Below are 14,413 nucleotides of genomic sequence, written 5' to 3'. Positions count from 1 at the left end.
GCCACTCTTCCTTACTTAATACAAACAATAAGAAGCTCACAAACTAAACAATCCCGGAAAAAGTCAACATGAATTACATTTGATGACGTTTCCTCTAAAAGGGTTAGAGGGTTAGCTAACCCTAAGGGTGTATTCCCAGGCTGGGCCTCATGTTGGCAGAGCTGAGTACTGCCACAGTGACAGGTGAATTCCAGAGCTGGGTCACACCTGGGGAATGTGGATAGAGTACTTCCTTGTAGCAACAGGGTGGAGACTGCTCAGGAGGCCTGCTTCACTCACACTCACTTCCTGTTGGAGTGTGAAGTCTGCGAGGCACAGCTGGACACTGACTGAACTCTCACAAGACATTCAATAAGGACAGAGAGGTAAGCCATGTGAATGGAGGGTCTTTGACCTTTCTCAGATAAACTATGGAGCTGATAGTAACTGAGGTGAAAACATGTGCAGGGTCTGGGTCAGGTACAAGGAAGTACTTAAATATACAGAATGTAACTGATGACATCACTGCTGTACAGGTTTCTCTCTTTTCTATCCTATTCTGTTATTTATTTGTTTATGTTGTTAATATTAGTAAGTCTCTGTATTACATGTATCTAATCTGAACTTAAATTCAAGAGAATCAATGTAAATACTAAAGGGATACATATATTTATTTAAGTGGAACTGAAAAGTATTTTATTTAGCATATCTGTCACTTAAGTCCAACATTTCTCACTACAAATAAAAACACAGACGTGGAACCCGTTTTATCTTCCACAGTTCAGGCATACTTGTCAACCCTCCCGATTTTTGCTGGAGACTCCCGATTTCATTGCCCTCTTCTCGGATTTTGAAATGCTCCCGATTTCTGAGGTCTAAAGGTTGGCAAGTATGAGTTCAGAGGCCTCATTTATAAAACTTTGCGTAGGATTCACGTGGGAAGGTGTTTTACGGCAAAAGCAAATAAATATGCACACAAATATTCCGATTTGTAAAACACTGCTCACGCACGTCCTACGCCGGTTTCCCTTTATAAATCACAATCAAATCGAAATGCGGCGCAGCTTTTGCGGGCTTCACGAAACGCATATATTTGCCTATAAATAGTCAAAGAAACGTCCGGTATTAATATTCATTTTTGACTGACTGCAGGAAGAAGATCGCAGGAAATGACGACAGAACAGCTAAAAAAGACATCTCACACTGTGTCAGATTGTGGTTCTTTGGGGAGGTAGACAAATCACATCGTTAGGTGGATGCAGTTTGAACCAGAGTAGCAGCATGGAGGTCGGATCTTCACCAAAGTAAATAAATAAGTGGTCCGAAAAAAGTTAATCACAAAATACACATAACCTTCCTCACGCTGTGTGTGTGTGTGTGTGTGTGTGTGTGTGTGTGTGTGTGTGTGTGTGTGTGTGTGTGTGTGTGTGTGTGTGTGTGTGTGTGTGTGTGTGTGTGTGTGTGTGTGTGTGTGTGTGTGTGTGTGTGTGTGTGTGTGTGTGTGTGTGTGTGTGTGTGTGTGTGTGTGTGTGTGTGTGTGTGCACGTACCCTGTGACCTCCTCCAGATGCTGTACACAGAGCTGCTGGGGCTGTGGGACGGGGCGGTGCAGAGGGCCGACTCTCAGGACTGGGTGGGGGCTCTGTCCCAGCTGAGGCAGATCAGCGAGCCCACCTCCCGCACGCTGTTTAACACTGCCTCAGCCCACCTGATGCTGGGGCAGCTGCACCTGGCCCTGAAGGTCTGCATGTTCACATTAAATTTCAAAGTGGTTCCAACTGTCTGTCACTATTTGGCTATTTTATTATACACAGTGGTGTACATCTACTCAAGTACTGTACTTCAGTATAAACTTTCTTTTATTGATTTATTCACAAGGTAAAATTACACACAAACAAATATTACATTTCAGAGAGAACAGTGCCTGTACGGAGACGATCTACATAGTTATCAAATATTGCTTCATTTTTTTTTTTTACTCCTTTGTTATGTACCTTAACCATTTTTCCCAGCCCTTAAGAAATATGTCTTCCATTACTTTCAACTTGTATGTGATTTTCTCCATTATTAGGATATCACAAATAATAGGAACCCATTGTCTGTAGCTTGGTGTTTCCGCCTTTAGCCAGTTTTTAGTGATAGCCTTCTTTCCAGTAGCTAGGAGGATCTTGATCAGGTAGTGATCTCCGACATGTACAGATCCTTCCATATGTCCCAGGTATAATGTCAAACAGGTTTGAGGGATTCTATAGCCTAATACCTTGCATACAAGGCAAGGCAAGTTTATTTATATAGCACCTTTCAACACAAGGCAATTCAAAGTGCTTTACAAAAAATGAGATACATTAAGAAAATGGCATTTAAAATCAGTCATTAAAAATAAAAGATAATAAAATAAACAAACAGAGTGTACACAGTCCCAGAAAGGTTGCATTTCACTACAGCTTCAAAACACATGTGTATGGTGAGGTTCCAGATGTTTACAAAGTCTCCAGCATGATTGAGTGTTTGTTTGTGTACTAGTGATTTTGGGTGTGTAAAAGAAAACGAATTTGTTTTTTCCACAGAAATTCTCTCCATCCGTGTGACTGTGTAGTGGTCTGGTGCATTACATATCATACCACATCTCATCTGAGATCCTTTCGTTTAGTTCTTTTTCCCATTTAGTTTTTACAAAGAGTGTTGAATATTGTTTGGCTTCCATCAAGCACGAATACAGGGTTGACACAACTTTGGGAACATCATCATGGTAAGCTCGTGCAATAATCTTTACAATAGGTTGTATGTCATCTTCATTTTTCTTAACCTTTTTTGTATAGTAGTCCCTCATTTGCATATATCTGAATAAGTCTTTGTTCTCTAGGTCAAAGAGTTTTTTCAGGTCTTGAAAGCTTCTCATTTCTCCCTTCTGGATTACTGTGCATATGGCTGTTAAACACTTTTCTGTCCATTGCTTGAATCGTCGTAGCTTCCTTGTTTGAATCCTTTGTCATAGGCTATCCAGTCTAATAGTCCAAGTTCCCTTCCCAATTTAAATGGTTTAATAATAGAATACCATTTTTCTAGTGTAAATGTTAATATTGGGTCGAGGTCTCCCTTTTCTTTAATATGGGGAGGTATTTCTCTTTGCCTTATGAGTGGTTGAATTGGGGACTCATATGCAAGTATTTCGATGTCTTTCCAGCGGGCCGGAGTTGCACCAGTAAATGAGAGGAAGTAGTTGTGCTGCATGATAATATTCCTTTAAGTTTGGAAGTGCCAGTCCCCCTCTTTCTTTAGGCAGTCGCAGTGTGGTATATCTTATCCTAGGTTTTTTACCCCCCCATATGAATCTTGATATAAGCTTATCCCAGCTTTGGAACTGAATCTGCGGTATATTTATTGGCAAGGATTGAAATAAATACAAGTGTGGTAGAATATTAATTTTCACTCTATTTATCCTGTCAATAAAACGCAACGGGTAAGTTGACAATTTTTCGAAATCTTTCCTTTTATCTTTGTCAATAGATTCATAGTTGCTTTGGTACAGCTTTGCTACATGTTTGGTTATGTTTATTCCTAAGTATTTAATTGATTAGCTTTCCAGTTTAAATTGAATTATTTTAGTTTTTGATGTGGAGAGCAGTTAAACATAAGGATTTGAGTTTTAGATATGTTTAATTTGTATCCTGAATATTAGCTTTATAAAGGAGCTTACTGGATCTTTTAGCATGATCACGACGTCGTCTGCGAAAAGGCTAATAACATGTTTTTGTTGACTAATTTCTATTCCTGCAATAGCATTTTCCTGTCTGATCATTTGGGCTAATGGTTCTATATACTGTATAGAGCAAACAGGGTAAAGCTGAGACAGCAGCCCTGTTCCTCTTTCCAATGTAAATCTGTCTGTTAGTGAGCCATTCACTTTAACTCGAGCTGTTGGTTTGTTATAAATAGACTTGATGCATTTAATTGTTTTATTACTGAATCCAAATGTCTCTAATGTTGGATATAAAAATTCCCAATTGACCCTGTCAAATGCTTTTTCCGCATCGAGACTAATCAGTGCTGCTGGTATTTTTTTATTTTGTATTCTATGTATGATGTGTAACGTTCTTCTGATGTTATCATCCGTCTGTCTGCCTGAAACAAAGCCTGTTTGGTCCTCATCTATGAGCTCTGGTACTATTGTTTGTAGCCTGTTTGATAGTATTGTAGTTTAGAGCTTGTAATCAACATTAAGAATTGAGATTGGTCTATAATTTTGGCAACATTCTTTATCTTTTAGTGGTTTGGGGATAACTGTATTGCTAAATAATTGCTTCTTTCCATGTGGGGAGAGTATCCTCTTTTGACATGATCCAATTAAAGGCACCTAGTAGCAGTGGAGACGGTTCTTTTTCTAGTTCTTTGTACCACTCAGATGGGAATCCATCACTACCTGGAGCTTTGTTTGTTTTCAGTTTTCCGGTTGCCTTATGGATTTCATCTATAGTTATCTTTGCTGTTATACGTTCATTTTGAACTTTGTAGAGGGCAGATCCAGTGAGTCTAGGAATATTCTCAAATTATTCCGTCTGGATCTCGATTCCAAATCATCCAGCTTTTCACTCATAAACTTGTGTTCTTTTATTATTTCCTGCATATTGCTTTTTGCCTCGGTACTCCAGAGCTCAAACTCATCCGTGCAATTCTTAACGGCATCTATTTTTTTAAATCATTTTGCTGTCCAACTCCTGTGTATTTTTGCCAGTTTCTGGTTAATGAATTCTTTGAATTCTGTCAGCTCGTTTTTTATTTGAGTGGCGATGTCCTCCTTAATGATGGTCAAGTCGGTTTTCAGCTCGCTTTGCATGGCTTCGATTTGCTTGCTAATGCTGTCCAGATTAGCCATTGCTGTGCTAGCTTCTGCCGTTAGCCTGTCCTTTTCTTTGTTAATGTTAGTTTTTTATTTATCTTGACGGTTCACGCTTTTCTTATTCCTTGCTTTTGTTGACCCTCCGCTCATTATCAACTGTCCAAGATGTTTTAATTTTGGAGTTAGGCAGAGTTTATTCTGTTGGCATAAGGGAGCTCACTGTTCAAGCGACCATGCTGCTCAGCTGTCCGGCGGAAGTCCCTCCTTAAAGTGGACCTATTATGCTATATCAGAAAAATATATTGTAGGGCCATACCTATACAAAACATGTCTGTGAAGTGTTTTGCTTAAAATACCAAACAGTTCACCCATTGTATATGCCTCATACTGCTCAAACCCCTCTTTTGCAGCCCTGTTAGAGAAACGCAGATTTCGGGTCCTTAGCTTAAAAAAAAAAAAAGAGGAGGCGGAGCCCGATCAGATAAAGCCGGAGATAAAGTTCATTTCATTTCATTTCATTTCATTTCAAACCTTTGTTTAGACAGATTGGTCCCTTGAGATCATCGATCTCATTTACAAGGGAGACCTGCATCATTTAGTTTCACATGAAACATAAAAACAACAAACAAACAAACAACAGAGGATATCATATTTACATATTCAACATTTACAAATACCCAGATTGTCAGAAAGCATTTCATTTAGACGTGCCTTCTACATTAAGAGAAATAAAAATGCTCAATTTCAATTTTGCCTGTAGACTGTTCCAAGCAAGTGGAGCTGCGCACATAAAAGCTGTCTTACCTAAGACAGTCCTTACTCTTGGCACATCTAACAAGACTATATCCTGCGATCGCAGACAATAGCTGCTTGCAACTTTCTGCTTTATCAATGAACAGATATAATACGGGAGTTTGCCCAACATAGCTTTATAGATAAAAGTGTACCAGTGACTGAGCCTCCGTACAGTAAGTGATGGTAAACCTGCCTTGGTATACAGTGTACAGTGATGAGTAAGTGCTTTACAATTTGTGACAAATCTCAGACCACTATGATACGCAGCATCTAGTTTGCTCAGGTAGTTGGCAGGTGCATTCATATACATCAGCACAGGTAAAAAGGTCACAGTGACTAGCCTTTTCCTGCCCTCAAGCGAGAAACAGGACTTATTCCTGAAAAAGAAACCTAGCCTAACCCTCAGTTTTTTAAGCAGGTTATTGACATGAAGTTTAAAAGAGAAACAGTCATCAAGCAAGATACCAAGGTATTTGTAACAGGCAACAACTCCAAGTTTTGTTCATATACATACATACAATATCTAAAAGTTAAATTCTACTGTGATAAAACGCCATCCTGTTCTAAACCACATCAAAGATTATTTCTGAAACAGTATGGAGCTCAAATGCTTTTTCTCTTGCGGGTTTATAGTTCCTTTTTTATTTCCTGCTTTTTAAACACATGTGCTCTACATTACAGGTTAGCTCTGAGTGTTAGTGAGGCTTGCTAATGTAAACAAAGACGAGATTACGTCCAAAACACGTCAGGCATTGTTTCTGATAGCAACTTTCTGTGGGTCCGCCGCCAATTTGACGTCATATCGGCAGCAAATCTGTATCCGCTCGTTGTACCCTCGTTTTTAAAAGATTTGGGTACGGAGGAAAAGAGAGGGTTTTATTTTCTGACGCTGCATGAGTTCCCCGACCCACCGGGGACACATGTTTATGTATAAAGGACATTACAAAGTGCATTTTGCATGACAGGTCCCATTTAAGTATATTTTTGATGTACTTCTATTACTATTTCAATTTAAGTTAGTATTTCCATTTTTTGACACTTTGTACTTCTACCCCACTACAATTCAGAGCTTAATGGTGTACTTTTACTCTTTTTAATGATGTGAAATATAATCAAGTGTTAAATCAGACTTTAGTTCCACCTGGAGTAAATCCACAAGCTACCCTGCAGTATACAAAGCCATTCAAACTAGCTGCACCTTTACCAGCTTTGAGAACACTTTCATGATCAATCATTATAAAACATATCATATCTATTATTCTGAAATGGAACAATCTGCACAATGACTACTTTTACTGTCGCTACTTTCACTATATTTGATGATAATACTTTTCTACTTTTACTTGAGGAACATTTTGAATGCAGGACTTTTACTGTAACAGAGTATTCCTACACTCAGGTATTTCTACTTTTACTCAAGTACAAGATCTGAGTACTTCTACTTTTACTTAAGTACAAGATCTGAGTACTTCTCCCACCTCTGATTATACAGTCATTTCCATTAAACCCATTAAGTTTCTAGTATGTTGTCTGGTGCCATGTTTATGGTTAGCTGTGTCTCTTGATGATGAAGCTCTATCCGCTGTCTTCTACCTAACATCCGTGGGATATCACTGCTGAATACTTACACCGTAAAAGGAAGCATGTTATAGTCTCGGTTGGAATGCAATTCACTTTTCTCTGGGCTACCAAAATCAACAACCGCCAAACTACAACTGGTGCAAAACACAGCTGCCAGAATATTAACCAGAACCAGGAAATGTGATCACATCACCCCTGTTCTCATTTCATTGGCTCCCGATTCACATAAGATCTGACTTCAAGATTTTACTATAAACCTTTAAAATCTTACATGGACTAGCACCTCCATATCTATCATCATTACTTATCTCGCGATTATCTACCAGGCTCCCGCAATCCCATAATGCAAGTCTCCTTTCAATCCCCAGAATTCAAAAATCACCCATAGGTGGCAGAGCCTTTTTCTTCCGAGCACCTCTCCTTTGGAATCGTCTACCATTTCAGATCCGCAAAGCTATTTCCGTTGATTCCTTCAAAAGCAAACTCAAAACCAATCTATTCGCACCTGTCTTCCTTGGAAAATAATTTCCATCACCTAGTTTCCATTCAACATTACCATCACTTCAGTCACATGCTTTTATCACATGGCAATACTTATGTTGATGTTGTATAATGTTTTTATAATTTTTATGCTATGACGTTTGTATTTAGTTTTTATCAAGCACAAGTACAGGCACGAGCAAAAAATAGGACTCAAGAGCACAATCAGGCAAAAGGGTCTTTAGTCAAGCGTTTAATCCAAAAGTTAAAAATAAAACAGGCAATGATCAAAAAATGTACTGACTGGAAGCAACGAAAAACAACCAACTAAGTTGGCGGAAAACTACTAAAGAAGCAACAAAAAAACAACCAACTAGGTTGCTACAAATGCTAAGCAGCTAGAACAATAGCTTACGTCAGGAGAGTAACATGGAGCACTCTCTGCTATACAGACAAGACGAACTGGCAATGACCAAGGAAACAGCACAGACTAAATACACAGGTGAGGAGTGATGATTAGGGACAGCTGAGGCTCATTGAGACCAGGCAGGTGATTAACAGGGAGCGAAAATACACAGGTGAGGGAGTGAGGCGATCAGCCAGGGCCAGGATGTGACAGTTTTTTGTCTTTGCTTTGTACAGCCCTTTAAGGCATTTCTTGTGATTTGTGGCTATAATATATTTTTGATTTGATTTGATATAAATATATATATATAATAGTTCCATCTTTTTGTGTCCAACATCCACCTGTCTCTGTGTTTCCAGGCTTTAGACCTCACTATCGCCAAAGATGAACGTCTCGCTGTCGGCTTCTTCCAGAGAGCAGCAGTGATGATGCAGATTGACAGGTAGGTTGATTTTTATTTTTGATTATCAGAGCAATCTGTTCCAAATACTGACCATGTATACTCTTGTAATTTTGAGAAAAGAGGGAAACGTGCGTGAATTTAGAAAGAGGTGCTCTTATCTTGACTGTAGATGCAGCTGGTTATCTGAGCTCAGCATTGTGACTGAAACAGAGGAAAATAGTGAGCCAGGATGTGTCCACAGGTGACAACATCTACCAAGCAGCACTTAAAAGCACATTATCAACATGTATATCACACATGTTATTCTGGGCGTACATGAGCTCAACTATTTCTTGGTAGTCACTTCCTGGAGACTTTTCATCATTGTGAGGTTGCCAGGCAACCAGTGGAGAACAAATTGATGTGTGTGACAAAGAAAAAGTCTGACCCACAACACCCCTGTAAAACCACCATGTTTTTTTTGTAAAGCTTTTGTTGATGCCACATTTAGAAAAAATGAACTCTTATTCCCTGAATGTTGGTCTGTTTGCTGTCTGCTCAGGTTGGAGGAAGCTCTGTCTGACTGTATCTGGGCACAGAAGCACATGAGAGGAAACACGGTCATCGACTACAGGCAGCTGGGACTCAGATTCAAACTGTACAGCTGGCAGGTCTGACATTCAGCCTCACACTCGCACACACTGCAACACACACCTGCACTAATACAGGGAAGCATGAGACTCCAGTATGCTTCTTCTGACACATTACAATAGAATATAAAGGAAATCCAATCCTATGTATATCACCACTGAGGAATGAACACAGTGCCAAATGTGCTATGTCATTACCTCCATTGTTTATTTCAAACATCCCATTCAACTGGATGCTAACAACAAAGCCTCATTGATGGAGGTTACACAACATCACATATTTCTCACAGTGCAGATATGACATGCTCTAGCTTCAACAGACAGTGCAGCTGCCGGTAACAGATAACATGTTTAAAGCCAAGGTTTAAAAGCAATGTGCCCATTGGTTTGCGGAATTCCAACAGACAGTCAGTGTCATCCACCCCTGATCAGAGGTGGGAGAAGTACTCAGATCTTGTACTTAAGTAAAAGTAGAAGTGTCAGAGTGTAGGAATACTCTGTTACAGTAAAAGTCCTGCATTCAAAATGTTACTCAAGTAAAAGTAGAACAAGTATTAGCATCAAAATATAGTTAAATTAGCGACAGTAAAAGTAGTCATTGTGCAGATTGGTCCATTTCAGAATAATATATATGATATGTTTTATAATGATTGATCATGAAAGTGTTCTCAAAGCTGGTAAAGGTGCAGCTAGTTTGAATGGCTTTGTATACTGCAGGGTAGCTTGTGGATTTACTCCAGGTAGAACTAAAGTCTGATTTAACACTTGATTATATTTCACATCATTTATCCATATCTGTAAAGTAACTAAATGTATTAAATAAAGGTAGTGGAGTAAAAGTACACTATTTACCTCTAAAAGCTAGTGGAGTAGCATTACATGAAAATACACAAGTAAAGTACAAGTATCTCAAAATTGTACATTGTAAATATCATTTGCATCATCAGTGTCGCTGATCATTTTAATTTATTTTTCTCATAAGGTAGAAGTAGGTGGCGGCTGTTTGTGGCGGCTGTTTGTAAGACAGAAGAGTTATATACATCTGTTTGTGACTGTATCAAACTAGCCTAATCAGAACAGGGCCTTAAAGTGGGGAGCCAAGGGCCCCTTCCCGACTTACTACCCCACTTAGTGCCTCTGATTGAAAGGCACAGCTTAAAAAGTCTATCAGTTGTTTTTAAGTGAAAAGGCTCAAGTCGTGAGCAGCTGGTAGTCCAAGTCGAGTTGCCAGTGTTTGAGGCTGACTTCTAAGTCCTGTGATGTCATCATCTTTGGGGCTACAAATTAAACCACAAACAAGATTCAACTTTTAAATGAACGCAGGGACAAAAAGATGTGCAGAGAGTACACACAAAATGAATTGTGTGTACAGTCTGTACATTAACCTCTTTGAAAGGAATAATCACAGTCTCACAATCCACTCCAACGGCCAAAGTGGTATGAATACCAGAGGTGGAAATGTAGTTTTTAGCTTAAACAATCCTAACCTATCCTGCCTGTCTGCAAACGGTCATATCAAACGGCCTTTTCTCTACATCCAGCCCAACATCCCTTTTCAAAAGGAAATACTACCGGCTGGTCCCAGAATGTATCATTTTGACGTGTCCCCTAGGTGTTGTATAATGCAGCAGCTGTGTACTGTCGGATGGGCCAATGGGAGCAGGCCAGGGAGGTTCTGCTGTCAGCCTCCCAGGAGAGAGGAGGAGTTCGGGGGGGAAACATAGAGGCGGCTTTGGACAGCATCCTGGTGAGTGTCACAACTTTAGAGAGGGACTTCAGGGACACATTGCCACAGTGTTTACATTTGTTTCTGCCATTGCCATAGTTGACATCCTAGCAAGGATAGAAAGACAAATTTGGAAACTTCCTGGAACACAGTCGATCTGAGGCTGTGCTACATTTGGTTGTGCTGGTGTTTCAGGTGCGTGGCAGCAGGGACAGTCAAGGGATGAATTATAACAAATGTTCATGGAACATTTTGTTTTAACATGAATGACTTTATAGGAAGTAAAGGGGTGGTTTGATTGTCTTTTCAAGGTTATTTATACCTTCATGGCAAAGGGTAACACAATGGTTATTCTAATACAATTTTTTACCTGTTTCGCAAAACAATGACAGTGTTCATAGATGACTCCAATCCTGGAAATAAAAATGTACTGCTCCTTTTAGGGACTTTCTTGATATTCTATTTGAGAAGCCACTGGGGTAAATCAAACATTGTCATTTGAACGCTTTGCTCTGGCTTTGATAACAGAGGGAGGAGGTCCTGGCTCCTCTGCTGGTGCCTGACAACGTGGTGTTTCGTCCCAGGAAACAGGATGTGGAGCAGCTGCAGCAAAGAGACTTCCTGGGCAAAGCAAAGGTAGAGTTGGTGAATGTTGTATTATGGGGGTATAGTAATCACAGTCTTCTATAGTAGTAATATACTTTAATGAGCTTCCAACCTGCTCCTGTCACTTACACTGAGAGATGCTCTGCTTTCAGGTGATTTCATCCATGATTCCCAATGATGACTTTGGAGGCTTTGAACCTCTGAGGCTGCAGGTAAGAATCAGTACAGTGTCAGTATAAATGAAGATGATGTTGTCAATCACTCCCTTTGCCAACTATCACTCTGTCTTCACCACAGAAACCTGGTTTCTATGAGCCCAAGGTGGATGGAGCTCAGTGAGTATTATCTTGTGTAGGGATGGGTATGGTTATGATTTTATCAATACCGATAGGCCTACTACTTATCGATACCGATATTTTTCGATACTCTTATTGATACTTTTCAATAATTTGGTTCTCAAAATTATAGACATGATTACAAGATGTGAAGATTAAAATTAAGACATTTTATTGTAATTTATTTTTATTTAATGTAACTTTTTCAATTTCATACCAAGCAGGTATGAGTGTGTTTGACAGTGTGTCTCTGGAAGGTGGGCGGTGGGGCAGTTCATCAATCCATGTAAACATGACCATTATTCAGTTAAAACGAGACGCTGCGTGTGCACCTCCTAAACCGTAAGCTCCGGTCGGCTAACCATTATAATCTGTTTATTGCGTTTATTATTTATAATTGTAATGATGGATTATCAGTAATCATTTTAAAGTTACACAGAGACATTGGATTAACCCAGTGGTTCCCAACCTGGGGGTCGCGACCCCCTTGGGGGGTCGTCAAAGATCGCAGGGGGGGCGCCAGGCCTCAGATTATTTGAGGCCTAATATCATATTTAGAATAAAAACATTTACATATAAAAACATTTTTACATATCTTTTTTTTACATATTGTAACGCAATACATGATTGTCGCTAAAAGCCTTGTCGCTACATTACAATAAAATATAGAAATTAATTGATTAATTAAAATAAAAATTCAAAAAATTCATCTGATACTCCTCCGATTCGCGCCAACATTGACGTTACTGTGTCAGCTTTCATAATAATAAAAGTTTGCTGCGCTTGCTAGCTAGCGACCGACTTCATAGGGTGAATATTTTTGTCTAAAAATGTCTGAAAAACGTAAAGAAGATGACAGCTCATCTGCAATCAAAAAGAAAATGAGGACCTACCTAGAGAGCTATCTTAACTTCGGTTTCATGGAGGGAACGGACAAAACCCGCCCAGAGTGTGTGATATGCAGAGAGAAGCTAGCCAACGAAAGCATGAAACCCAGCAAAATGAAGAGACACCAACAGACCATGTACCCAGAAACAGTCGGGCGTGATCGGGACTTTTTCATAAATAATCAACACCTTGCAAAGGCAAACAAGCCAATGGATATTAAAACAGCGTTTGTTAGGGCTAGCAGCGATGCACAGAAGGCCACCGAGGCCTCTTTTGAATGTGCACTTAAAATAGCAAAGGCAAAGAAACCGCACAACATTGGCGAGCAGCTCATTAAGCCAGCTTGCATTAAGATGGTTGAGAAACTGTGCGGCCCGCAGGTGGCGCAGAAGCTAAAAACTGTACCACTGTCAAACAATACGGTGAAAGACAGAATTGACAAGATGGCAAGTAACTGCGAGCTGCAGCTGCTCGAAAAGCTTGGAAAGGGGCCATTTGCCATACAACTTGATGAAACCACAACTGTAGCAGACGAGGCTGTGCTGATCGTTTATGTGCAATATATCGATGGGGAAGATTTGAAGCAGGACATTCTTATGTCAGTCAACCTTACCACTACCACCCGGGGTGAGGACATTTTTACTGCAGTGGATTCTTACCTCTCATCCCACAATCTTTCCTATGAGAATTTAGTTCCATGTTGCACAGACGGAGCTGCCTCAATGATGGGGAAAAACAAGGGATTTAACAGTCGCTTGAAAGAAAAGGACCCACACTGCACAATATTTCACTGTGATACATCGCCAGGCCCTGGCCAGCAAGAAACTGTCAGAAGACCTCAGCGAAACAATCAACTGTTTTTAAAATAGTCAATTTCATCAAAGGTCGCCCCACCAACAAGCGTGTATTCACAGACTTGTGCGAGGATGAAGCGCACCAAACCCTCCTCCTGCACACCGAGCTGCGCTGGCTCTCACGCGGCCGAGTGCTGGCACGCTTTGTAGAACTGAAGGAAAAAATTGAAGAGTTTCTACAAACTCGTAACCGCGCACTGTCAGAGCAAGTGACTGAGTCATTCTGGATTAAAACAGCATACCTGGCCGACATCTTCAGTCTCTACAATGAAACAAACAAGCGTCTGCAAGGCGTTGAGTCCAACATTCTCCAATGTAAAGACGCGCTCGATGCATTTGTGCGCAAACTGGAGTACAGGGTCGGGAAAATGGAGAGGGGGGAGCTGCAACAGTTTCCACTACTGCTTAAACAATCCCAAAACAATGCTATAACGGTGACTGTGTCTGTACGTCGCGAGTTCATCCGCCATATGAACGCACTGCAAACAGAAATGCAATCACGATTCGCTGACATAGACGAGTATGTCTCCAAGGAATTGTGGGTTTTAGATCCCTTTATTGCCAAAGTTGAGGATGTGGAATACCTGGATTGCGAAGATGAGCTCACCGACATCCAAGCTGACTCGCTGTCAAATAAATACTTCCAGGAAAAAGGATTTAAAAAGTTTTGGATTGTCAAAGACCAAGCCTCGCTCCAAAGCTCACCCTGCGGTTGCGGGCGGGCAAGCCCAAGGTTCACATTAATGAACCTACTTGAACCTCGTCTTCTCTCTGCTACTGTTCCATGGCAGACAAGCATTTGATTTACCTGCTTAATATACCAGTTTTTCATTTTTGTTTTATACAGGCCAATGCCACCATATTACCATTTTTTTTATTAGACATAGTCTATTCT

The 14,413-nt window shown here is 40.2% G+C and overlaps 1 protein-coding gene across 2 annotated transcripts in view; it reads left to right on the top strand.

Annotated features, from left to right (window-relative positions):
* Nucleotides 1–184: 184 nt before the first annotated feature.
* LOC307044834 (neutrophil cytosol factor 2-like) overlaps nt 185–14,413 on the top strand; it is a 35,179-nt gene continuing 20,950 nt past the window's right edge. Inside the window, exons 1-8 of one of the 2 annotated variants that reach the window (XM_079690238.1) lie at nt 185–365; nt 1,546–1,719; nt 8,437–8,519; nt 9,022–9,130; nt 10,722–10,856; nt 11,364–11,471; nt 11,594–11,653; nt 11,739–11,776. In XM_079690238.1, coding sequence (XP_079546364.1) covers nt 1,546–1,719; nt 8,437–8,519; nt 9,022–9,130; nt 10,722–10,856; nt 11,364–11,471; nt 11,594–11,653; nt 11,739–11,776 — 707 coding nt within the window. In that variant the 5' untranslated portion in view covers nt 185–365. The remainder of the gene's footprint in view (nt 366–1,545; nt 1,720–8,436; nt 8,520–9,021; nt 9,131–10,721; nt 10,857–11,363; nt 11,472–11,593; nt 11,654–11,738; nt 11,777–14,413) is intronic. The other variant, XM_079690239.1, reaches the window with a different exon arrangement.

The sequence above is a fragment of the Notothenia rossii genome (genome assembly GCF_949606895.1).
Source record: "Notothenia rossii genome assembly, chromosome: 6".
Taxonomy (NCBI): domain Eukaryota; kingdom Metazoa; phylum Chordata; class Actinopteri; order Perciformes; family Nototheniidae; genus Notothenia; species Notothenia rossii.
This window is presented reverse-complemented; position numbering and strand designations above follow the sequence as displayed.